Source organism: Cucurbita pepo, chromosome 9 (genome assembly GCF_057944985.1).
Source record: "Cucurbita pepo subsp. pepo isolate OVF chromosome 9, ASM5794498v1, whole genome shotgun sequence".
Classification (NCBI taxonomy): Eukaryota; Viridiplantae; Streptophyta; class Magnoliopsida; order Cucurbitales; family Cucurbitaceae; genus Cucurbita; species Cucurbita pepo.
The window spans coordinates 10,993,147-11,019,092 of NC_141806.1; the positions used below are offsets into that span (position 1 = coordinate 10,993,147).

The 25,946-nt window shown below is 36.7% G+C and overlaps 4 protein-coding genes across 4 annotated transcripts; 3 read left to right on the forward strand and 1 right to left on the reverse strand.

Annotated features, from left to right (window-relative positions):
• The first annotated feature begins 1,053 nt into the window (after window positions 1-1,053).
• Window positions 1,054-3,665, forward strand: LOC111801593 (putative zinc transporter 10). The gene is made up of 3 exons (XM_023685624.2): window positions 1,054-1,705; window positions 1,797-1,946; window positions 3,153-3,665. The coding sequence occupies exons 1-3, from the start codon at window positions 1,133-1,135 to the stop codon at window positions 3,456-3,458; spliced, it is 1,029 nt and encodes a 342-aa protein (XP_023541392.2). The 5' UTR covers window positions 1,054-1,132; the 3' UTR covers window positions 3,459-3,665.
• A 5,856-nt stretch (window positions 3,666-9,521) lies between these two features.
• On the forward strand, window positions 9,522-12,811 carry LOC111801894 (E3 ubiquitin-protein ligase RSL1). The gene is made up of 5 exons (XM_023686113.2): window positions 9,522-9,731; window positions 9,813-9,863; window positions 10,223-10,784; window positions 10,880-11,637; window positions 12,077-12,811. The coding sequence occupies exons 3-5, from the start codon at window positions 10,407-10,409 to the stop codon at window positions 12,459-12,461; spliced, it is 1,521 nt and encodes a 506-aa protein (XP_023541881.2). The 5' UTR covers window positions 9,522-9,731; window positions 9,813-9,863; window positions 10,223-10,406; the 3' UTR covers window positions 12,462-12,811.
• A 456-nt stretch (window positions 12,812-13,267) lies between these two features.
• Window positions 13,268-15,638, reverse strand: LOC111802702 (O-fucosyltransferase 23). The gene has a single exon (XM_023687166.2). It carries the CDS (start codon window positions 14,820-14,822, stop codon window positions 13,506-13,508), a length of 1,317 nt encoding a protein of 438 aa, XP_023542934.2. The 5' UTR covers window positions 14,823-15,638; the 3' UTR covers window positions 13,268-13,505.
• A 6,923-nt stretch (window positions 15,639-22,561) lies between these two features.
• LOC111802377 (ras-related protein RABF2b) lies at window positions 22,562-25,685 on the forward strand. Its single transcript, XM_023686717.2, has 7 exons — window positions 22,562-22,792; window positions 23,561-23,638; window positions 23,730-23,897; window positions 24,365-24,413; window positions 24,546-24,619; window positions 24,802-24,895; window positions 25,199-25,685. The coding sequence occupies exons 1-7, from the start codon at window positions 22,754-22,756 to the stop codon at window positions 25,294-25,296; spliced, it is 600 nt and encodes a 199-aa protein (XP_023542485.1). The 5' UTR covers window positions 22,562-22,753; the 3' UTR covers window positions 25,297-25,685.
• Window positions 25,686-25,946: the final 261 nt, after the last annotated feature.

The following is a 25,946-nucleotide window of genomic DNA, read 5'->3' on the forward strand; positions in this document are numbered from 1 at the left end:
CTCCACCCTTTTAGCCTCCAAATCACCCTTCGCCATACTTTGTACATACAACCTCACATTTTCCAACACAATCGGTTTCCCCTTAGCCAATATAGCCTCTTTCATTTTCTTCCCAATCGGCTCTTCATCCTTCACAAAAAACCTAACCTCAAGATCCTCATCAGCGTTCTCATCGAAAATATACGGAATCTCGACAAACCCATCGACCTTCTACAGAGATTTATCTTCGAAATCCGAGCACCGCACCGGCCTCCTCCCCAACCAAGTTGCCGCTGGCCTCCTCGCCAAAATTGGCTCCTTCGCTCACTGTGGCGACTCTTATGGCTTCAATACCATCTTCATCCCTTGCTCCAGGGGGCATGACTCCCACTTCGTCCATTGGAACTTCACAACATGCTATGGCGCCAACTACTTCTCTACCGGCTTCGCCTACTGCTCTGTTGCTGGCCTCCATTCCTGGCAATGGTGGTTCTATGAACAAAATCACTGTCTCTAGATCTATCATTATGGCTCTTCAGCCACTCCTGATGGTCTCTTTATTAGTCAATTAAAATATGCTCGAGATTTTTATTGTCCTTATCTACTCGATAACAAACCAATCCACGAGGCGTAGATCTCACTCCGTCTCCGCCCCTCTCTTTCTTTCTTGGTCTAAAATAAATGGAGAGTCTGCATTCTCAAGTATTCAATGTTGATTCTAAGAATATTTGTTAAAATCACCACGTCTGGGGTGAAAGTTTTGTATTTATAATCATTTACAGAATCAAATAATCATTTCATCAAAAATTATCTTTCTTCAATTATATTTCTCCGCCTTTTTCAAAAAAAAAAAAAAAAAGTTGGAGCTAGCAAAATTAATGAACTAAAACTTTGTTTATAATTCTTTTGTTAATTAATTGAACTTATGAATGGGGCCATTGAGATGTAGTTGAATTAAAAAGAAAGATAGCATATGATAGCAACAAGATTAGAAACGTTTTATTTAAAATACCCTTTGGAGGGTTGATGAGAGAATCTCCTTCTTGGAATTTGCATATAAATAATAACCTCTCTGTCTGCAATTTCCACAACTCAAGGAAATTGAGATATCAACTAGAGAAAAGGGTAAGAAACTCAAACCCAATTCAAGTCAATGGCATCCACTTCACTTTTCAAGTTCTTCTCCATCTCCTTCTTTCTCTTTTCTCTTCTCACAACCCAAGCTGTTTCACAATCTAACGAATGTGAAACAACAACCAATGCATGCACCAATAAAGAAAAGGCGTTACGACTCAAAATCATCGCCATTTTCTCGATCCTCGTTGCGAGTGTGATCGGCGTTTGTTTACCGCTCTTCACTCGATCGATCCCGTCGTTGCACCCTGATAGAAACATGTTTATCATCCTCAAAGCCTTCGCGGCTGGCATCATTCTCGCCACCGGTTTCATGCATGTTCTACCTGATTCTTTCGATATGCTTTGGTCGAATTGTTTGAAAGAGAATCCATGGCATAAGTTTCCCTTCTCGGGTTTCGTTGCCATGATGTCGGCGATCCTTACGCTCATGGTCGATTCCATGGCTACGAGTTTGTATACCAAGAAACATACCGAGGTTATGCCTGAGAATTCTCAAGGAGGAGATCAAGAGTTACCTATAATTATTACTAGTGACAACAAAGAAATTAGTTCTGGTTCTCAACTATTACGTTACCGAGTGATTGCCATGGTGAACATTTTCTTTCCCTTTCATTTCATTTTTCTTTTAATCACGAGGCTGTAGATTTGAATCTTCATCTCCATTCAAAACGTCTTATTAGGTTTTGGAATTGGGAATCGTGGTTCATTCGGTTGTGATTGGTCTATCACTTGGAGCCACAAACGACACATGCACAATCAAGGGCCTAGTGGCTGCTCTTTGCTTCCATCAAATGTTTGAAGGGATGGGTCTTGGTGGCTGCATTCTTCAGGTGAGATTAGCTACTACTTGTTTAAGCCTTGTTTTATAAATTACTCTTCTAATTTCTAGGTAGCGTTTGTGGTCTCAATGTGATCAATTATTGGCCATATCATTTTTCGATAGTTTTTTATGTCGTGTTTCCATGATTATCATTAATGTTCAAAGTCGATGCCCTTGTGAACCATTAGTTGACAAAAACGTACCTCATAGGGTCATTATCGGGTCATTATCGGGTCATTATCTAAATGATGACTTTTTTTCCATCCATTTATATGGTGATTATATTGACTAAAGGAGACAAATCTAAGCAAAGATCTAACTTATATTCATGATAGTCATTTTAGTTTTAATTTGGTTCACATATTTTTCAAAATGGATTATGACTTATATTGATTGAGAGATTGTATTTATATTATTTCCTTCTTATTTTAGTTTTAATTTGGTTCACGTATTTTCAAAAAAAAAAAAATTGTGGCTATTTGTAATGACCTAAGTCCACTACCAGCAGATATGGTCATCTATGTACTTTTCCGTTTCGAGTTTTTCCTCAAAGTTTTTAAAACGTGTCTACTAGATTGAGGTTTCCACACCCTTATAAAAAAAAAAATGTTTTGTTCCCCCTCCAACCAATGTAGGATCTCACAATCCACCCCTCTGGGGCAAGCATTCTCGCTGGTAGTCGTTCCCCTCTCCAATCGATGTGAGATCTCACAATAAACCCTCCTTTGAGGCTCAAAGTCACTCGCACTCGTTCCTCTCTCTAATCGATGTGCGATCACACAATCCACCCCTCTTCATGGCCCAACATCCTCGCTGACACAATGTCCGGTGTTTGCCTCTAGTACCATTTCTAACCGCTCAAGCCCATCGCTAGCAGATAATATTCTCTTTGGGCTTTCCCTTTTAGACTTTCTTTCAAAGTTTTTAAAACACATCTCCTAGTGAGAAGTTTCCAAACCCTTAAAGTAATGTTTCGTTCCCCTCTCCAATCAAATGGAATCTCACACTGTCCTTCTTAATTTCTATAAAATAAAAGGATAAGCTACATTTATCTCATTATCATACTCTGTTTTTCGAAATACTTTGATTGCTATATTATTTTCAATCCTAAACGACTCGTTATCAACGAACCGAGCCAAACTAACGCAATCCCAAAACCCTAGTAACCCTAAATTTCGACTCTAACTCGATTAGGATGGAAAAAACAATATTGCAGGCAGAATATAAATGGATGAAGAAGGCAATAATGGCATTTTTCTTCTCGGTGACAACCCCATTTGGGATAGCCCTAGGAATAGGGTTGTCAAAGACATACAAAGAAAACAGCCCTAGTGCCTTAATCACTGTGGGGTTACTCAATGCTTCTTCAGCTGGCCTCCTCATCTACATGGCTTTGGTGGATCTTCTCTCAGCTGACTTTATGGGCCCAAAGTTGCAGGGCAGCATCAAACTTCAAGTCAAATCCTATATTGCCGTTCTCTTAGGTGCTGGTGGCATGTCTTTAATGGCGAAGTGGGCTTGACAACATGATTATCTTAGCCAATTACATTTGTCAATCTTTCAATTAATGTATCACTCTATAATTTCAACTCTTTCTGTTCTAAACTGATGATTTTTTTCTTATGTTTTGTTTCTTTTTTGTTGTGTTGTTAGGTTGTAATTAATTAGTACAATCTCTTTAATGATATGGTGTACTCTCTCGATTATAAAGTCACTTTTCGATGCCAAAGATGCTATATTTTTGTAACGCTCCAGGTTCATAATTTGAATCCTGAACATGAGTCATTAAAACAATATGATACGGTGAGATTCCACATCAGTTGGAGAGGAACGAAACTTTTGTTATAAGTTTGTGAAACTTTTACGTAGCAGATAGGTTTTTAAAACATAGAGCAGAAGCTTTAAAGCGAAAGTTCAAAGAAGACAGTATTTGCTAGCGGTGGGCTTGGTCTATTACCATTCCCAATAAGATATGGTTGGGAGACAAACTAAGGCTAGACGGCATGTGACACGTGAAGAAAGGAGAGGTGCATAAATAAAACAATACCACATTTATATAAGAGCTATACGAAGAATAGGATGGTTAAGAAAGCTTAACCATATTTTTATAACGCTCCATGTTCAAAATTCGAATCTTGAACGTGAGTCACAAAAACAATATGGTAATGTGAGATTCCACATCGGTTGGAGAGGGGAACGAAACGTATCTTATAAGGGTGTGGAAACCTTTCTCTAACAGACGAGTTTTAAAAATCTTGAGTGGAAGCTCGAAAGAAAGTTCAAATAGGATAGTATCTACTGGCGGTGGACTTGGTCTATTACAGGTATCGTTCCCACTAAGATTATGGCTACCTGGGAGACGAACTAAGGTAGCAGCTAGCCGGCATGTGACACGTGAATAAATAAGAGGTGCATAAATGAAACAATACCACATTTAAATAAGAACGATCCCGAGAATAATCTTGCTATAGATTAATGCAAATCTCTTCGTTTAATAAAGATTGAATCATATTGCTAAAAATCTCTTTGCTTGAAAATATCAACAATTGATACCTTTATTCATGTGCACCCATACAATTTGGACAATGCATCTAAAGTTGAACATTCCCTCCTCAAATGTCTTTTTAGCCAATTTTATAGACGGAGTTGGGTTGGACAAATCTTTTGAACCAATCTAAAATTTCGAGTTAGTAACCCGAGCAACTCGAGTAGAATTCACAACCAGACCTTCTATTTTTTCATGTTTAATTGAGTTGGGTTGTCGGGTTGTTCTTTTGATTTTTCTAATTATTCAAAAAAAATTACTCAGGCACAATATATATTACATTAATAACTAAAATCTTATATTGTTCAAATATCAAACATCCACAAATCATAATGCATCAGTAACATCGATTACAAATGTCAAATATTCTTAATCTTCATAATAATCTTAAACGTAAGATATGGTTGGATTGTAACCTTATTTTCTGACTAGTCGGGTTAACCCAACCTAAAAAATGTCAACCCCGCAGATCAACTTAAATTATTCAATCCAATCCAAATCGAAAATATCTTTTTGCTTAAGATATTATCAATGAACTAGACTCAACTTGGGTTTAATTATTAAACCTATCTCAAAGTAGTTGTTAAGTCTATTTGGTTTAGAATAAAATCTCACCTTTTGATTTTATTCAACAAATTTTCATATTTAATCTTTAATTTGTTTGACTTTCTTTTAATCCTTAAAAACTTTGGTATAAAATGCATTATGTGTTATAATTCTCAATAATTGCCAATAATTGCGGTTTCTTCTTCGCAGTGACCAGGCCCGGGCGACTGTTTACCAAAAACACAGGTCTCCGCAAAGTCGTAAGACCATGTATGGGGGCTGACGCCTGCCCAGTGCCGGAAGGTCAAGGAAGTTGGTGACCTGATGACAGGGGAGCCGGCGACCGAAGCCCCGGTGAACGGCGGCCGTAACTATAACGGTCCTAAGGTAGCGAAATTCCTTGTCGGGTAAGTTCCGACCCGCACGAAAGGCGTAACGATCTGGGCACTGTCTCGGAGAGAGGCTCGGTGAAATAGACATGTCTGTGAAGATGCGGACTACCTGCACCTGGGCAGAAAGACCCTATGAAGCTTCACTGTTCCCTGGGATTGGCTTTGGGCCTTTCCTGCGCAGCTTAGGTGGAGGGCGAAGAAGGCCCCCTTTCATATTTTAATATAATCATTACAAGCAATTTGATCCGCCACGAGTTGTTCGTAATTATAGTTAGTTTAAAAGTCGGTTTTATCCCTATAATTGCATATTTTGCTTTAATTAGTACCGGTATGATCGAATTATAAATTGAGTCTCTTACGGGTCAATGGGAGAGTGGAGCTACCATGACCTAGTTTTTGAGGTTTCGAATCTCGAATCGTGATGAAAAAGGACGACAAAAACAAATAAAACAAAGTAAAATAAGGTAAGTGTAACGAATTGGAAAAAAAAAAAAAGAAAGGAAAAGTCAGAAAACGACACTCACGGAAAATCCTGAGATTCAGGTTAAATTAGATTAGGAAATTGGAGTTATTAAGAAAATTGAGTAAATGTTGTATAGGAGATACCTCGGCAACACTTGGAATAAGCTTCGGAGGACGAACTCAAGTAAGTGGCATTACTATCGGCATGATTAGAAGTTTATGTTTGTATGATGACATGTGTCTCATGGTTCTGCACTTGTCATATGTTTGATATTGTGAAATGTTTATGAAACGATATGACTATGATATGTTTGTGATATAATATAACTATAGTATGATATGTTAATGTTATGACACGTGTTATGATACAATGTGGTGATGATATGATATATGTTATGGTGTAACACGTTTGACAATATAATACATGTTGTGACATATTTTATGATATGATACGTGCATGATATAATATGATATGTTGAAGGACATGTTATGTGCATGATATGACATAATACGATGTATGATATGAATGATACAGTATTCAACCCTGATACATGTCTTAAAGGCTATGTTGTAAAATGATATGATATGAAGGAAAAATGGAAAGGGTTGATTTAAATAGTTAAATAAATGAAAAATGTTGGGACCTCATGCATCATTGTATGTCTCATACATCGAGACATTTCCCTATTTACGATGGGTACGGACGCATACATTACGAAAAGGAAAATGATTATTATTTTTATCATAATACTACGACGGTCACTATTCTTACTGGGTGTCCTTAGGAAAGGGGCCCAAGAGTTGTGTGAACTGACGGGTGGGTCCATACTCGCAGGTATGAGTGTGTGTAGAATAGTAAATACACATCCAATGAGCCACTTAGGACACCTAAGAGAATATAGATTTAAAGAATAGGTCTCATTCATGATTGTATACGTTTGCATCTAATTCCAATAGTGGAGTTACTTTCTGAGTATTTCTTAAAATACTCAAGCCACGTGCTACTTTATTTTCCAGGTAAAGGCAAGGCTCTCCTACACGGCTAATGGAGGCATCACAAATTTAAAAACTATGGCACATGCATAGGATAGTTGTATTTAATTTCGTAGACTATAGGTTATCATAGGGTATTTGTGTTTTATTTTTTCTTGTATCTATTTTAATTTTCCGTTGATTTGTTTTAAAGACCTTTTTATTAAACATTTAAGTTCATGACACTGATTTATGTTTATGTTTCAAATGAGTATTTCCACATAAAATGGTTACGTTATGTATGCGATAGCAACTTTAGGTTAGAAAAATAGGTCGTTATAATTGGTAACAGAGTAAGACACCGGATGGAGTGCCAGCGAGGACGCTGAGCCTCGAAGGGGTGGAATCTAGACGGTGTGTCAGCAAGGACGCTAGGCCCAGATGGGGTGCATTGTGAGATTCCACATTGGTTAGAGAGAGGAACGAGTGCCAGCGAGAATGTTGAGCCCAAAAGGAAGGTAGATTGTGAGATCCCACATCGGTTGGGGAGGAGAACGAAACATTCTTTATAAAAGTGTGGAAACCTCTCTTTAGCAAACGCGTTTTAAAAACGTTGAGGGAAAGCACGAAATGGAAAGCCCAAAGAAGATGCCAAAAATGTCCTTCAAAAATCTTGAGGATGTAGTTTCTAACCACCTAGGGTAAGAAATACTCGCATGCTAGCACATCCTAGCCCTGACAGACACGACTTACCTACATAATTATACAGAGACGACACATGGCACATGCAGAGTGGTGAGACGTCGTCCAGGTCGGATGTGGTCTGTCAGTTTGGACCCTTATAAAGAATGCTTGCACACGTTCCCCTCTAAAATTGATGTTGTTCTCACAATCCACCCTCCTTCGGAGCCCAGTGTCCTTGCTGGCACTCGTTTATCTCTTCAATCGATGTGGGACCTCATAATCTACCCTCTTCGGGGTCCAGCGTCCTCGCTAGCACACCGCCCAGTGTCCACCATCCTTCAAGGCTTAGCGTCCTCACTAGCACACCGTCTGGTGCCTGACTCTGATACCATTTGTAACATCTCAACCCCACGGATAGCAAATATTGTCCTCTTTGGGCTTTCCCTTTCGAGGTTCCCCTCAAGGTTTTTAAAACGCGTATGCTAGAAAGAGGTTTCCACACCCTCCTTTAGGGCCCAACATCCTCTCTGACACTCGTTCATCTCTCCAATCGATGTGGGATTCACAATCTCATCCTCTTCGAGGCTCAGCATTCTTGCTGGCACACCGCTTGATGTTTACCCCCTTCGGGGATCAACGTTCTCACTAGTATACCACATGGTGTTTGGCTCTTATACCGTTTGTAATGGCCCAAGCCTACCGCTAACAAATATTGTTATCTTTGGACTTTCTTTTTCAAATTTTCCTCAACATTTTTAAAACCTACCATGAAACGAGACAAATTTATCCTTAAAAAAAACAAAATTTTCCAAAATTTTAACACAAAAAGATTCAATATTTGGAAATATTTTTTTGTGCAAAAAGAATCTAAAATACACATTCCCAATTTGAAGAAAATAAAATCAGGAAATGTTATGGAAAATACCTTTAAAAAGCCTTAAATTAAAAAATAAATAAATAATCCATGAAAGGAAAAAACCTTAATGAAAAAAATTATACAAATAAAAAACCTAAAAAAATTTAAAATATAGAGATTAAAATCAAACCGTATTAAAATGGAAGGAACAAAATTGCCAAGTTCATAACCGAACAATCCGAATAGAGTTCATAACCCAACCCGTGAATTGCCGAGTTCTTTTTTTTTAATCGTTTAAAACTAAAATCTCATAAATTTCAAATATCAAACATTTACAAGTCACAAATCATCACTAACATTAGTTACAAACGTTAAATATTCTTAATCTTTTTAAAAGTAAGATAGAGTTAAATTGAGTTGAGTTGAGTTGTAACCATATTTCGAGTTCTCGAGTTCTCGAGTTGACCCAATAAAAAAAATGTCAACCTAAAAACCAATCTTAATTTTAGTTTTTAAAAAATTCAACCAAATTAAAATAATAAAAAAAATTAACTCCACTCAACCTTTATAGTTTAGGTTGAATAGTCTGATCAATTTATTAAATCATACGCTTCTAACCACCAAGATTAACCGAAACATTCGGAGCGAATAATCCAAGATAATTACAACTAAATTATATTAACTTTTAACTTTGAATCATAAGACAAATAATTAGTGATAGAATAATAACAAATACTATATAGTAAATTTCAAAATCTATGAATTAAAAAAACATAACTTAAAAACTTAGGAATCATTAAAATAGATTTTTTTCCATAAAGGATTATAGTGGTTGGTTTTTAGATTCCCAAGGACCAAATAAAATATTTTGAAAATACTTTAAAAAAATTAATTAAAAAAATATAAAATTTTAAATTATTTTAACAAAATTAAAAAATAACAACAAAACAAGAATCTTTTCTATTTTTTAATTCAATTATTTATTTTGGTAAAAGGCCTCTTGACCAAATTGTGACCAAATTGTAATTATTTCCCTTTTTTTTTAATAGAAATTTGGGGATGAATATAAAAATTTTAAAATTTTAAAGATATTGTAAATTAAAGAACAAGCCCTTATCCATAGCAAAATTATAGAACGAGCCCAACTAGGAGGACAATGAATGGCATAAACAGCAAAAGAAACCCATTTTTTCTTTGATCTTAAGGCATCAAATTAGCAAATAGTAACTCAAGATTCTTCCCTTTTCTCTCTTTCTTCCCATTCATCCTTCTCTCTCTCAAAAACCCAATTAATGGATCCGCCTCTTTTCTAGAGAGAGAATTTGGGGTGCTGCTTTGGTGCTTATTCTTGCAGTTTGTCAGATTAGGGTTTTTTTTTTTTTGTTTTTGTTTTTGTTTTTAATATCATTTCTTCCACAGACAAATCTTCCAGGCCCCTGAATTCCCTTCACATGCGGTGAAGTTCTTATGGTATGGAACATTCATTCATTTCTTTGATTTCTTTTTTCTTCCGTTTCTTCTTTCTCCGACCCCCAATCCCGGAGTTTTTGTGAATTTTTGTTTGGTTCTTTTAAATGGGGTTTCATGGATTAGGTAGTTGATTAATGGGTCGATCTTGATTTGCATAGAAAATACAGGAACTGCTTGTTTTGTTTGCGTTTTCTCCGATTCGGACATGTTCCTCTTTTTCGTATTCGATTTTTGGAATTTCGTGTCCTCTAATGTGGAAATGGAATGATTCTACGATAGGGTATTCTGTCGCTTTTTGATCTAGAATATAGATTTGATAGAAATTTCCGAGTGATTTATATTGTTTTCTGTGATTTTAGGAGCGAATGTTGCTTTAGTTTGCAAATTAGGGAAATCTTGCTCCCGATTGTGTATTTGGAGTTCTTAAACAGCGGATGAGTAATTAAGAACTGCGAAGAACGTTCTTAAATTCATTTGCTGGTGGATCTTCGATTGTTTACTGCCATCTGGGATTTGTGGATCGTTTGAAATTTTTTTAACAAAATGGAGCGTCGTGAGATGTTTGGTCCAGCTGAGGAAGATGATGTTGAAGATTTTCGAAGTTGTTGTGAAGATCATGAGGATGTGGTGGAAGACGGGTCTGAGGAGGAGGATGATCTTGATGAGTTTTCGGTGAAAATGTTCTTTAAAGGCGTTTCGATAGCTGAGATCGGTGATCCGTCTTCTGGTCTTTCTGGTATTGGAGTGTTCATGGAAAGATCAGGGAAAGTCCCTTTTATTCAGATCCAGAAAAAGCTTGATTTCTATGTTGATGAGCTAGTTGCTGATTATTTAGCTTTGATGGATGGATTGGTTGAGGCCATACAGAATGGCGTCCGCTCTATTCGAGCTTTTACCGACTCCAATACGTTATATAATCAGGTTATTACTTCCCCTAGCTGCGTAACTTCGCTTGAAAGATTGCATAAACTCTTAAATTTATGTGCGTTTTCTGAAGATATGTGAATGTTTGACAGATAACAAATGAAGAGGAGCCTGAAATTCCGCTTCTTGTAGCGCTGAAAGAAAGGATTCTAGAGCATGCTAGCACTTGTGAAGCGTTTTCTCTGAACCTTTCATCACATTCGGACCTCGAGCAGCCATTTCATCTCGCGAAAGTGGCTATTGGGATTCTTTCTTGTCCACAAAAGGGAGATAAATCAGTTGAGAATTGTTCGATTTGTTGTGAGAACAAACCGACCGCTATGATGGTTGCGTTGAAGTGTTGTCATAAGTTCTGCTCTCATTGTATGAAGAGTTATGTTGATGGAAAATTAGAGACATCTCAAGTTCCTATCAGATGTCCTCAGCTGAGATGCAAATATTACATCACAAGCAATGAGTTTAAATCTTTTCTTCCCTTGACTTTATATGAATCGTTGGAGAATACCTTAGCGGAAGCGAATATTCACTCGGATAAAATTTACTGTCCTTATCCGAATTGCTCTGTTCTGTTAGACCCGAGCGAATGTTTGTCAGCTCGGGCAAGTTCGTCAAGTCAATCGGATAACACTTGTATTGAATGTCCAGTTTGTCAGAGGTTTATTTGTGTTGAATGTTGTGTTCCTTGGCATTCATCAATGAGCTGTGAAGAGTTTCAGGACATCCCATTAGAGGAAAGAGACATTGCTGATATTACCTTACATCGTCTTGCACGAAACAAAAGGTGGCGACGTTGTCAGCAGTGTCGTAGGATGATCGAATTGGCTCAAGGCTGCTACCATATGACATGCTGGTAATGCTACTTCCTCCAAATCTCTTGTTATTTATGTTAACGTGTCGGTTTATGAGATAATTGTCGAAACACCGGAATCATCGTGAATATATGTCACAAGTTAAGTGGGATGTTAGATTTTTTGAAGGATCAGCTTGTAGGACTTGATTAGAAAGTTCGAGGCACTTTATATACGTATTTGCACGTCGTATACGTGATCTGATATTTGCACGTATGGTCTATACATCTATGGTCAAGCTCATGTGGTTTGATATTTGCACGTCGTAAACGTGATTTGATATATGCATGGTATGGTCTATAATCTATGGCCAGGCTCACGTGGTTTGATATTTGCACGTCGTAAACGTTATCTGCGAATTGCAATGCTTAGTTTTTACTAAACTAGGAGCAGGGTTTTCTTTATGTATATGAATTCAATGCTTATACTGATATGTTACAGGTGCGGGCATGAATTCTGCTATTCTTGTGGTGCTGAGTACCAAGATGGGCAACAGACCTGCCAATGCGCCTTTTGGGACGACGACGATAACTCCGAGGACTTGGTTACCCACTCCATCCAAGAATCCGAGCAGTGGGCATGGGAAACTTTTAATTCCCTCCCGATGATAATGGACGCATACTCAGAGCAAGAGAGATCACAGTTAGCACTAATCCAACGATTCCTGGCTGGGGGATTCAGTCTGAGTGACCACCAACCGTATCAATCACCACCACGATGTACAGACTCTTACGTCGACACGATGAAGGACCTACACCAACTTCCATGGCTTGAGAGGTTCGTTTCCGTGATAAGTGATAACTACTATGAAGATTATGTACAATGATATCGATTCTTAGACGAAAAATAAAAGGGGGAGGTAAAAGAGTCTCTCACTCTAGTTTACCTCCCTCGATACCTCATTTACACTCCGCCGCACAGCTTGGCGTTTCGATCGTTAGTTACGACGCTGCTCTGTTTGTCTGTTGAATCATATTGAATCATATACTGGAAATTATGAAGTGACCCTCAGAGGTCCTCATTGCATTAGATTAGAATAGAATGAAGGAATCTTATGCAAGAATGTGAGCTTTGTTTGTTTGATTCTTTCCTGTTTCAAACAAAAGAAAAAGGAAAAGGAGAAGACGAGAAGAAATAGTCAACAATTTAATCAAAATGAAAATTATGTGTTCATTCTGTCTTTGTGTCATTGTTCTTGTTTTTGCTTTTGTTCGAGTTTTGGACTCGAAACTTCTTGGTTGGTCGGTCGAGAGTGTATGTTTCGATGAGTTGAGTTATGTTCAAGGTGGAAAAGTTAAACCCGTCCTGCCTAAAATTAAGAACGGACGTAATCTCGATGGTACTTTGATGAGAGTATGAATGCTATATTTTGGTTTGTAACGTTTAGTTTTCTTTGAATTTTTTAACGATTTAACCGATCAATTTTAGGATGTCATACTTAAAGCTGTATTTTCAAATATTCAAAACGGACTTTGATGAGAGTATGAATTCTCACCCTGTTCATGGCGGATCCCCACTCATTTCCAGAGAGAATCTCCACCCTATTTAGAACGACCCCTACGAGCCCCGACTCCACGAATTAAATAAACATCTCTACTGTAATCACATCGATTCGAATCACGCCGTAATTACTTTTGCAAGTTCCGGAAAGCTCATGCAATTTATTTGTACAAAATCAGTTCAAATAAATTAACAACTCATAAAAACAATAAATCAATCAAATCATCTATGATTTCTAATAAATCAATCAAATTCCCCTATGCTCCATCTTTTACCATCCTCTGTTTTTCCTTTTCATGTACAAATGGTACAAGATCCAACGAATCGAAACAAAGTCAACAACTTCAATCTCGAGCTATCAAATAACCGATCATCGACAAGAGGTATCGTTCGAGCCATAACTAATTTTCTCGAGGCTCAAATCAGACATATCAGCTATCCATCTTCTAGCCCCATTTGAATCTCCTAATATGTTATACGCATACGAACGCCATCTTACATCAGTACCACATGGATTCGAAACCCCTGTCTTCGTAAGCTTTTGCGTTCTTTCAAGCACCACGAGACTCGAAAACGTAGAGAAACTGTTTCCTACGAACACATCGGCTCTCAAGCAAACTTCGTAGTCGATTGCTGACTGAACGAGGTATGGATACTTCTTGTAGATTTCATCAATGCCCAATTTCTTCTTTTCTAAAGGTACAAACCCGTCTTTCCAACCTTTCGAAATCGAAGAATCGTTAAGTAAACTATCTGCAACCGCGAGATAAACGACCGTTGGCGTTTTCATTCCGATAATGTTGCCTACTCTATTCACTATCTCCTCCTTGCTACTACAAATTTGGTTCATCTTAGATCTCTTCTCTAACTTCTTACAGTGAATCATCCAGTCGATCTCGATTCTCATGTGGACTGCAACATATGGTACCGGTTGCAACAACATCCGAGCTTTAGCACCGGTAGCACTCGAGTCGAGTTTGCTTCTTACTTCGGATCCTACTTCTCTAATCCTGGAGATCACTTTATCTGCTTCTTTCTCGATCTCGTCGACCAAAACCAAGCACTCGAAAACCTTGGCGTAGTCCTTCACGGGCCAGTGATCATGCCATAAAAATGGATTCTTACCCTCTATTCTAACCACCTCTGCCTGATCAAATGGCTCCTTGCTATACTCCTTCAATTGCTCGAAATCCCTCTCGACCGTCCACTTCCTTCCGCTTCCTTTCGGTATCTCGATCGCTTTTGTTCGATTACTTACATCCATATAACGTCCCAATCGAACAAATCCATTACAACGAGAATTAAACTCTTCATATCGAAAGATCTTATCGAAGGAAATCGGTTCCAAACGCTCAACTTCTTTATAAAACAGGGAGGCACTAAGACTAGGCATCAAAAGAGTTCGGTTCAACATTCTTGCAGTCAAACAAGCTCTTGCAAATGCTATCTTTTGATTGTTTAAACCCCAAACAATCTGAGGAACCTCCAAAAACTTATCTAAACGAAATGGAGATCGATTTCGGATGAATACTAAGTCATTCTCTTCGATCCGACCGACACTCGAGAACGGAAAGACAATAGCTCTAACAATCAGAAGAACAAGTAGTATAGCAATGCATTTACAGATCCTGGAATTTAGATAACGAAGGCAAAGTACAGAGCGTTTACCATTCGATGAAACATCCATTTAGAATTTCAATTCATAAGTCCCCTGCAAGATATCAAACAGAGACCATATCCTTTGGCTATTCCAGCACAATCAAATCAATGCTGGAGAAATCATAACAACCCTCAAATCAATTAAAGAAATCGAGAGAAACCCAATTGGAATCATGAAATATGTGATCAAAAGAACCCAGAAAAGAGTAATCAAACAGGGCAAAATCTTCAAATCAGAAGAATCCTTAATCTAAAAGCAAGCACCTAGAAGACACCCACAAGAACAAATCATCAAAACGCTTTGACAAAAGTAAGAAACGAGGATCAATCGAGATGCAAAAACGATAATGAGGATTAAACGATTCAAAGGGTATGAGGAATTCCCAGTGGTTCAACAGATTGAGAGCTCAAAAATCAAATCAAACAGAGAAACAGATGCAAAATAGATGTTACCATTGAAGAAACCCCAAACCCAGAATCTAAAAACGAGAATCACTGACGAGAAAATCAAGAACAACGAAAGAACAGAGGAAAACACAACAGAGAGACGAAGGGTGGAAAGGAAAGGGAGATGGGATTCACATGAAATGCAAGAAAAAAAAAAAAAAAAAAAAGCGAAATCCAGAGGAACCCACATGAGTTGCTTGATTCAAAAGCGAAAGAAATCATGGGCGTTGATGGAGGAGGAAAAGGGGAAAAGGGGAAAAGGGTTGAGAGAAAATGGGGCCTGCGTCAGGGAAGGAGATGGCGGCAGAGGGAAGGAATAAAGGGTTCGAAACGAAACAATCTAATCAGGAAAGAGAGTTACAGAGCAGGAAGTACAGATTTGGGGAAGTGGAAGTGTGGAGCCCAAATGGGGCACACTTCTGAGGCCATCCGAATATTTGATATATCCCCTAAATACTATGTTTTTATAAATCAAGAATACTCTCTGTATTGGAACCAAATCGTTTGGACTTCGGATGAGAGCTTATAATTAAGGTGGACAAAATCATACCATTGTGGGGAGTCGTGATTCATAACATAATCGATATTATATAAAACTTTTTTTAATTATTTAATTGTAATAAATTAATCTTCACTAACTTTTCTTTTATTAAAAGCAAACAATAATTTTTTTTTTTTATTTAGAGTTGGTATAATACAAATATATATATATATATTATAATGTGTTATTATTTCTCTCCGATAAGTTATATTTTAAAAATAATCATGAACTTTCATTTTTGGAATATGTTCCTATCCGCTTCGGTTTAGTATTATCAATTGTCTAAAAATCATAGCATCATAAAAAAGTAAACAAAATAAACTTCACGCTTTGTATCAACTTCTTGTCATCTTTAGTCTCGTTCTTCCTCCCTCTCTTGTCATCGTCGATACCTTGCTTGTCTTCACCCTATTCTCGTAACCCGACCACCCTCGGCTACCGACGATGATCACGACAACGACAACACAAGTGGGCCCACCTCGTTTTTTGAAGAATAGAATCCCAAAAAAATAAAGGACAATGTAGTTTATAGGACAGTTCGTGTTTGTGTTTGTGTCATTACTACAAAAAACAGGACAAATTTTTTAGCTCTCTCTCTCACTTTTTAATAATACAACAAATGCCTGTTGTGGGGCCCATTCTAGGGTTCGAACCCCACACCCAGGGCTCGCTAATTCATGCCTACCAAACTGCTAAAAGTTGTATATTTTTGGCTTGTTCCTTTTGTTTTTATTTTGGATTAATTTTTTTTTTTTTTTTTTGAATTTTTAAAAATTATTACTTTTTTTAATTTTAATTTTTAAAATTTTATGAACAAGAAAACAATTTATTCTCGAGTAGGAGTATACATAAAGTTGATAATTGGTATGTAATTTCGAAAAGAATTACCTTTACCAACTATCCCACGTCCTTCCAAAACAATATTATTTACATAAACAGCCCAAAGATAATATCGATTGTCCATAGAGCTACGAAGTTTGAATTCGTCGTATAAATTCAAATACAATTAGACTCATATCACGGGGCAAATGTTATTGATCCAGATTTCTAAACTTAAGAGGACGGGCGTTGGTCTAGGCTCCTCGTATCATAAATTTATGACGATGCCAAGAAGTGGGTTGGTCAAAGTATTCTTACCTTTCGTGAGCATAGCTGTGATGGTGTTAATATAACACATGCGGAAGCAATTTGAATCTTAGGCACTTTTAGAACATCAATTATAGTAAATAACTAGCATGTTCATAAGTATTAAAACTTAATGAGTTTGAATACTAACCTTTTGTAGTTCAAACTTCTTTTTCCTCACGAACCGGTTTCGAACCACCACTAGTGTCTTCTCCACTATTCTCCGGCCTTAGAACGGGATTGTGGAATCCGGTGAGTGACTAAACTTGGGAGGGATTTTGTATATATGAAGAGAGTGTTTGTGAGAGGTTTTTCTCAAGGTTTTTCACCAAGAAGAAGAAGACCTTCCATGTACTATGATCACTCTATTTAAAGAGTCATGTTTGCATGTTCATGCAAATTTGAGATAACCAAATTTTGACACTTAAAATTCCACTCAAATTTTGGGATTATGTGGCAAGCATGCATGTTTGAGTTAACCAAATTTTGATACTCAGAATTCCACTCAAACTTGTGGGGTTTATTTGGCAAACATGCAAGTTTGGTTAAACCAAATTTTGACACCTCAAAATTCCACTAACATGTATTTTTCCATTAAATAAAGTCAACATTTTGACTTTCTTCATTTTAATTCAACAATTAATTTGAATAATGAATTTCAAATTAAAGTAACATTAAATGATTAATTAAACTATTTAATTAATATTTAATATTAATTCAAATGCCAATCCCAATCAATTCCGACACATAATTGATTAAGATATTTAAATCTTATTTAAATATCTCAGATTCTCTCCTTTTGTTTAATTCGTTAATAAAACAAAAATGCGGTTAAATATATCGTATATATGTAGCGCATATTTCCTAATTTGAATTCGAACACTTCGAACTCACTCGTCACACTGTTCTATGGTTTAGTCCGATATGAGCTAGCAGAGGGACCTAATGGACCTATAGATCATGGGCTCCAACAATCCAAGATTAATCGGCTAAACTCATTAACTTTGTTAACCAACATTCGTTAACTACTAGGACACTCCACTATAGCCTAGTAGTTGCACTCCCCTCACTATAGATATATTTCTGTCCATTTGATATAACCATGATTAGTAAGTCGATCCTTCACAGGTTGTTCGTAACTAGAGCTGGGTCAATTTAGCGTTTTACCCCTAAAGTTACTTCTTGTTCCTTATGTCTCACTGATCCTCTAATGAGCAATTGGTTTGTGGTCCAACCAGTAAACCGAATCCCTCTCAGGCCACTGAGAGGGTGGGGCCCCTTGTTCAAGACCTGAAGTCGTCAGTGCTTAAGGGAACTACCTTTCTTCTATCCCTAAAAGTGGGTAGGAGTGAATTCCATCTTGCACCCCACGTCCCCAGCCATTCACCCAGTCTTACCCCTGAAATGGGAGGCCTATTGAGTCGGCGAACTAGAGCCACTCTCACCCATGCAAATCTAAGGATAATTCTGAATAAACAGGAGTTCATGGTTAGCTCAGGATTAAAACCGAGTTACCTAGGTTATCGAATGAAAAAAAAATCAGTCTCAACAGTAAACGACATTATAAAGTGAGAGTGGTTTTCTTCATGGTCCGATCTTATGCAATACTCATTGCATAGGATGCCCCCACTCACATGTCTCCACATGTACAATTTAGTGATCACATTGTTTATATCATATACAAAAGTGGGCCGCATCCATAGTGTCCCCAGAATAAGGTACTCAGCCTTATCCTTATACTATAGATCATTTTGACTATATACTTGAACTTGATCCACTCTTATGTCTCTATATATAGTTCAAGTAATCATACTATAGCCAGAGTGTTCTTAGTTTATTGGATTCAGATTAATGATCGTAAAGTTCACTTTATTCAATAACAATCTTTACTGAATAAACAACAATAATAACTTTATTGAAAATAGAATATCTTTTTGTTTACAAACTATGAGTTTTAGGACATAAAACCCAACAAGCTGAAACATTATAAGATCGTTACTATGAAATTGATTCAAACAGAAATACTATTTCAAAATTTAATGAAAGTGAATATTTAATAAAAACCCGCATTAGAAATATGTTTCAATTGACGGAATTTAAAACGGAAGCTAAATAAATAAAAATATAAATGGATGTGAAATCTTTCCTAAAGAACTTTAGCGTTCACAGCAAAAGCTGTCAACCGTGCACATACCCCTTACTTTTACCTAAAGATCATTAACAAAACGATGAATATTTAAAAATCCTCGACGATAACTAATCAAAAAATGTATATACATGCAAATATGTTTTCATCTCTAATGGGACGAGAATTCATATCTTGGCATTGGACAATAATTTCATTTATGGGCCAGTTTGGATTCATAATACTAAGCTACGTACCATCAACACATGCATTTAGACCTATTAGGCGAATTCGTGTACGCTTGAGCGCTCTTATCCAATTGAAACCAGTAGAAAGAAATAGAACGTAAAATAAAGTATAATAGGTTTGCATTTGTATAATACGATCATTTGAGCACAAAAGGACAGATGAAGTCTCGTATCTAAAATCATAGTTTAGTGAGATAGTGCACATAATGCTGTCATACGTGACATGTTTTGAATTCCTTATCAAAGATACATACATTTGCATGGTATTTCAATCATACTTTACCCACATTTTACATCATGATGTCTCATAAATTATAAACATAGTCATAACAATCATGCACGGGTGTATATGAAAGCACTTGTATCAAATAAATCATACATAATCATAACAATAGCACGTAAATAAAAGCCATATGATACATGTTATTCATGCATTAGTAAATTTCATCCAGTTTAGCTCGTATGTATTCCACAGTAAGTTTACTTACATTTAAGCTTGACTCTATATTTCAAACCGTCCCTTAGCTAATCGTTCATAAGTTCATCTCTAACGGATTCTATTTATCCTAAATTCAACCCAAATAATGAGAAATCGACCTTAATTAGGTTTAAAATGTACTAGAATGATCCAAAACAGATAAATCGAGCAAAAATTTGGCTTACTTGAGTAGAGGGAAGTATAATATTGTCCACTTTGAGCATAAGTTCTGGTGGCTTTGCTTTGGGCTTCCCCAAAAAGCCTCAAGTCAATGGATATAGTATTCTTTGATTATAAATTCATGATCATTCCCTAAATTAGCCGATGTGAGACTTTCATCCAACAGAGCAGAGAAAAGTTGGTTGGAGTGGCCACGAGCTGGTTGCGTCTGGAAGTGGCTTGGAGGGGTCGTATGGACGCAATGGAGAAGTCGGGGTTGTGCTGGACACTGGACTGCACGCCGAGGTTACTGGGCTACTTGTGGGGCTGGAAGGTTCTCTGGTCGCCCGTGACTTGGGCAGCGCTAGTGTCTTATGCTTCCTACGCTTACGCACCTGTGGCTGCTAAACGTATTTGAAGCTGAGATCGTGGCCTAAGAGCTGATGTAAATTGTCATAAATTTTGATTAAATAAAAATATTAATTTGGTTATTAATGTTGTAATCGTTACGTCCATGTGACTACATGCCGTGTGGATGTAAGAGAATTTCTTATTTTCGAATAACGTAAATCTTTGTCTCTTTGTTTAAATTCTGTTTGTGGGTGTGTGAGTACGATTGATATTGCTTCCGCTTTCGCTACAACAATTCGATATCATAATATTTTGGTTGTGGCATTCCACTGCAACAGGTTATGCTTGACTTGAACTGTCCACTTGGGTGGAGTGGTCAACTTTGTTTGACTTGAACGCATATATATATTTATTTATTTATTATTTTTTTTTTAAAATCTCCTACGCTTAATTTAAAAATTTTTAAAATTAAAATTTAGATTTAAATGCCATTTTAAGCCGACATCTAAAACTAAATTATATTCACCGACCCACCGCGGGTACCTTTGGCTGGCTGATGTTTGACAAATTATACAAATTAAAAAAAAAAAAAAAATCAAATATATTAATTAAAAAAAATAAATCATTTTTCCATGTTTGCCCATTATTCTTTTATAATCCTCGACTTTACCTTTAATATATTCTATTATTAAATTTTAAGTCTCTCTCGTTAAGAAAGATGTTCTGATACCATGTTAGATGAACACGATTCTCCATAATGGTATGATATTGTCCACTTTGAGCATACGCTCTCATAACTTTGCTTTGGACTTCCTGATTGACTAATTTAGGGAATGATCATAGGTTTATAATCAAGGAATACTCTCCCTATTAGTATGAAGTGTTTTGGAGAAGCCCAAAGCAAAGTCATGAGAGCTTATGCTTAAAGTAGACAATATCATATCATTATGGAGAGTCGCGTTCAACTAACATAGTATCAAAGCATTATTCTTAACATGGTATCAGAGCCATGTCCTACACTTAACCATGTTAATAGAATCCTCAAATGTCGAGCAAAGGATTCCAAAAGAAAAAAGGATTCGAAGCTCCTCGAAGACATAGTAAACAAATGACGAAGACTCCAAAAGAAAAAGAATCGAGCCTCGATTAAGGGGAGGTGTTGGATGAAAGTCCCACATCGGCTAATTTAGAGAATGATCATGGGTTTATAATCAAGGAACTCTCTCTATTAGTATGAGGTATTTTGGGTAAGCCCAAAGCAAAACCACGAGAGCTTATCCACAAAGTGGACAATATCATGGACAGTCGTGTTTATCTAACACTTATTTTGTTATTAATTAGAATAAAATGACGTTAAATATTAATATAAAATTGATTGGGTATGACATGTGACCGGAGTGTCCTATACAAGAGTTTGCTTAATTTCTCGTTATAAATCGAGAAAATTCTGTTACAAGTCTGTTAATTGAAAAAATTAATATTTCACATTACGATCATAAATGATTTAATTTTACTCTTGAATGAGTTAGGAAGTCGTGTCCGAAGGGTTTGTTCTTTGATTTGTTGACTTGGACTTTTGCAACTAATTCAATATACCCTACAATTTTGAGAACTCGACTAAACAGTAAGCCTGAAAACATAATCTTACTAGATGAATAGTTTTCTTAAGTATTGATTTCGGAACTTGAACAATGGAGCTTCACCCTCTTTGGATTTGTTAAGCATCTTCCCTCGGACCCTTCCAGCTTGAACCAAGTTAGGGTTCAGATTAAAAAAAAAAAAAAAAAAAAAAAAAGACGGAGCAATTACATCCACTCATTCTTGTTCGACACCCTCTTTTACACACCCTGATCGGGACGTGTGATGAAACTAAATAAGAAATAAATAAAAAAAAACAGATCGAGAGTGAACAATTATAGGAATATTCTTGGATTGAGTAGGGTCGGGTTACGTCATTTTTTAAACTAAACTCAATTATTTGAGTTGTAAATTTTTTTTAATGGAAATAACCATTTATTAAATAATGAACCCAACCGAACTCATCCATAATATATATCTACATATATATATATTTGTTAGGTTAGTTGAAGTTAGTTAGTAAAATATTTAATTATTTATTTTTTAAACATTTTAAAGATTTTTAACTCAATTTCAAAATTATATATTTTGAAAAGGGTAAATGCGTCTTTTCACATGATAAATTAAAGGAGAAAGGAAATAAAATATTTATTTAAAATTAATTTTGAATCGCTGTCGTGTGGTATTGAAGTTGTTACTGTTCATCTTTTGCTTGCGGAGGAAGAGAGAGAGAGAGAGAGAGAGAGAGAGAGAGAGAGAGAGATAAAGAGGGGTTTTTCGCTTCCAAGAGAGGCGATCTGTCTTATTGTTTGGTTTTTGCTTTCGTCTTTCTTAGATCTTTTCCTCCCGTCAACGCTTGTTCTTCCTCGATTCTCTTCGATTTTTCTCTCGATTGCAGTTTTCGGCCATGGCCACCAGCGGAAACAAGAACATTAATGCCAAATTGGTGAGTCTTTTCTCCTCTTTTTCCTTCTCGAACCTTGATTTCTCTTTTTCTGTCCTGATTTTGATGCTAACTTCGATGTGGATCTCTGTGGTTTTCTTTTTCCCGAATTTGGTTTCATTATCCTAGTGCCTTTCGTTGACGATTCGATTAGGTCTTGTTTGGCTTAATCCCTTTTAGTTTCCTCGATTTCTGTGTTAATTCTGATCTGGGGTTTTGTTTTCTTCGCGATGAACTGGAATTCTTTCCGGTTTGATCCTATCAGAATTCTGTGGCTAGCACAAGCCTGTTCTACTCTCTGCTGTATGTCTTGTCGGTTGTATTTTTGAAATCCTTGTTTGCATATCTATGTACTTTCCAATTTGTAACTTGGTTTCGATCTCGGAGCTAACTCTCTGTAATTTATATAGCAAAGAGTTCAGTAGTATCGTGGCTGTAGGTCTTGGTTTCAGCAATCAATTTTATAAGACGGTATCCCTTTTTGTTTTTCGAGGTTTTACATTTTCTTCCCCTCTCTGTTCAACTTCGGAAATTAAATCATTAAATTTCTTCGATATATATTGCTCTTACTGCGTGATCACAGTGTTACGGAACCATTTAACTATGCAACTTGATTGTAGTTTATCATTTTCATATTATGCTGCCATTGTCCTTATTATCCAATTTTCCCTCGGAATTTTATTTGTTAAACAAGGACTATGTTTAACTAAAATGATTTCTTAATAACACATACTAAATTCAGGTGGTTTTACTCTTTTTTTTTGTGTTCAGGTGCTTCTTGGTGATGTTGGTGCTGGGAAGTCAAGTCTAGTGTTGCGTTTTGTTAAAGGGCAGTTTGTGGAGTTTCAGGTTTGTATTACATAGCTTTGGCTATTGAAATTTCCAAAAGGGCTTTTACACCTTGACCATATTTCTTACTTTAAATTGTACAATTATGTAGGAATCGACAATTGGTGCTGCCTTTTTCTCTCAAACATTGGCTGTAAATGACGCAACTGTGAAATTTGAAATCTGGGACACGGCCGGGCAGGAGCGATACCACAGTTTAGCTCCAATGTATTATAGGGGTGCAGCTGCTGCTATTATCGTCTTTGATATTACCAATCAAGTAAGTGGCAGAACTCATCAACTACTTTCTTAAATACATCTTGAATAAAGAAGTAATGTTATATGTCATTGAATTAAGTACCAACCATTTTGTTTTTAAAAGTAATTGCTAAAATACTTGGAAACTGCAAGAGAACTGGTTTGGGATTCGTAAAGTTGTTATCAAGGGATTTAGGGTTTAATAAATTGTCACGTATTGGTGCTTGAGAAAGAAAACGGTTATGGGGCTGTATAGGACCTTAAATAGGATGCTATATACATATGTATATATATGTATATGTATTGGTGGCGAGGAGGTAGGAGTAATGACTTTTATGAGTTCTTACCCTTCTGAAAAATGGCATGCTCTAAACATATCAGGTTTCATATGGTACTATTCATCTCTTATATACTACTCTAATGTAATTGAATTGGAACTTTGTTCATTTTCATTTTTAACTCTATTGAGTATCCTCTCATTGATCGCAGGCTTCATTCGATCGGGCAAAAAAATGGGTTCAAGAACTTCAGGCACAAGGTAGTCTTTGTTGTTGTTACTGTTGCAAAGGCATCTTAATTTAACATTTTGTTTACTTTTAATTAGTCAAATTATTGTGAACACTTGCCTATCTGAATTCTTTTACCAATTGGACCATGTCCCTTGCATCAGGCAATCCCAATATGGTCATGGCTTTAGCTGGGAATAAATCAGATTTGTTGGATTCTAGGAAGGTTTCTGCAGAGGCAAGTACCCTGACCCTTATTTCCTTTCTATGGTGTTACTTTGTTGAACTATTTTTTGTTAGTGAACGAACATCAACCCCAGTTGGAACTTTGTGATTGTTCTTTGAAATGTCTATCATGTAGTTTGGACAAAATTGCTAGATTTAGTTCAAGTGTTGCTCATGTGCCTGTGCATTATGCAGGACGCCCAAACATATGCGCAGGAGAATGGCTTGTTTTTCATGGAAACCTCTGCAAAGAGTGCTGCTAATGTCAACGATATCTTCTATGAAATAGGTAAATAACTGACTTGTGAGTTGAATTGAACAACCACCCACCCCCATGAAAAAGCTGAAACCAGGTTAATCTTAGTTGCTTAGGATATTTTTTATCATGGTCTCAATAAAACTCGAGTTTATGGAGCCTGAGTTTTGAAAATTGTTTTTCGACTGCGATGCAAAAAATGAGTTATACATCACATATAGTTGGTCTTTGGGATGAAGTTTCACAAAATTATAGAAGTCTCACCCTCAACCACACTCAAAGCACACAGTAAAAAGACGAGTTGAAACTATTTTGATTCCTTGTTTTCGGATGCAGCTAAGAGATTACCCCGAGTGCAACCGGTACAGAACGCACCAGGGATGGTTCTGGACAGACCTGCCGAAAGGGTAGCAAGCGCGTCATGTTGCTCGTAGATCTTCGTCCTTTCTCGGTTCTAAGCTGTCAGCAGCATGTCCTTCAGTGGTATGGAGCGTTCGAAAAGAAAAGAAAGGAAAAAGAAGGAAAAAGAAGAAAAAGAAAGAGAGGTTGGCAATGTTGGGTTTATTATGATGTGTAAATTGACGGTTGTTTTTAGAAGATATTGGTTTGTTATGCAGCCTCTGGCAGTAAAGTGGCTGACTACTATGTGTTTATATATGACCTTGGGCTTGCTTCTTCTCATGCACAGTTCTGCAAATTAAAAGCACTCCCAAATGAGAGGAGAGGAGAGGTTGTGTGAATGTGAGTACTAGTTTAACTCTCTTGTCTTAATTGCATTATTATTAGTTAAGTTAATAGAAATAACCGAACTATTACTATATTACTCGAACGAGATTTTCCCTTGAATTCTTAGAAACTATCGTCGTACTTAATGGTACGTAACTGCGTTGCGTCGTCGGGGTTGGAGTATGCCTTGTAATTGGGGTCAAGGACTATGACTCAAATTTCTATTAAATTTATGTGAGTTTCATACCATTATGAATGGTCCATAAGCAAGTTGATTTGACTCATTGTTACGCTGAGTTGGTTTTGGTGGTCTAATGTATGGAAATTGACTTTGAAAGAATCCAAAAATCAAATGGAT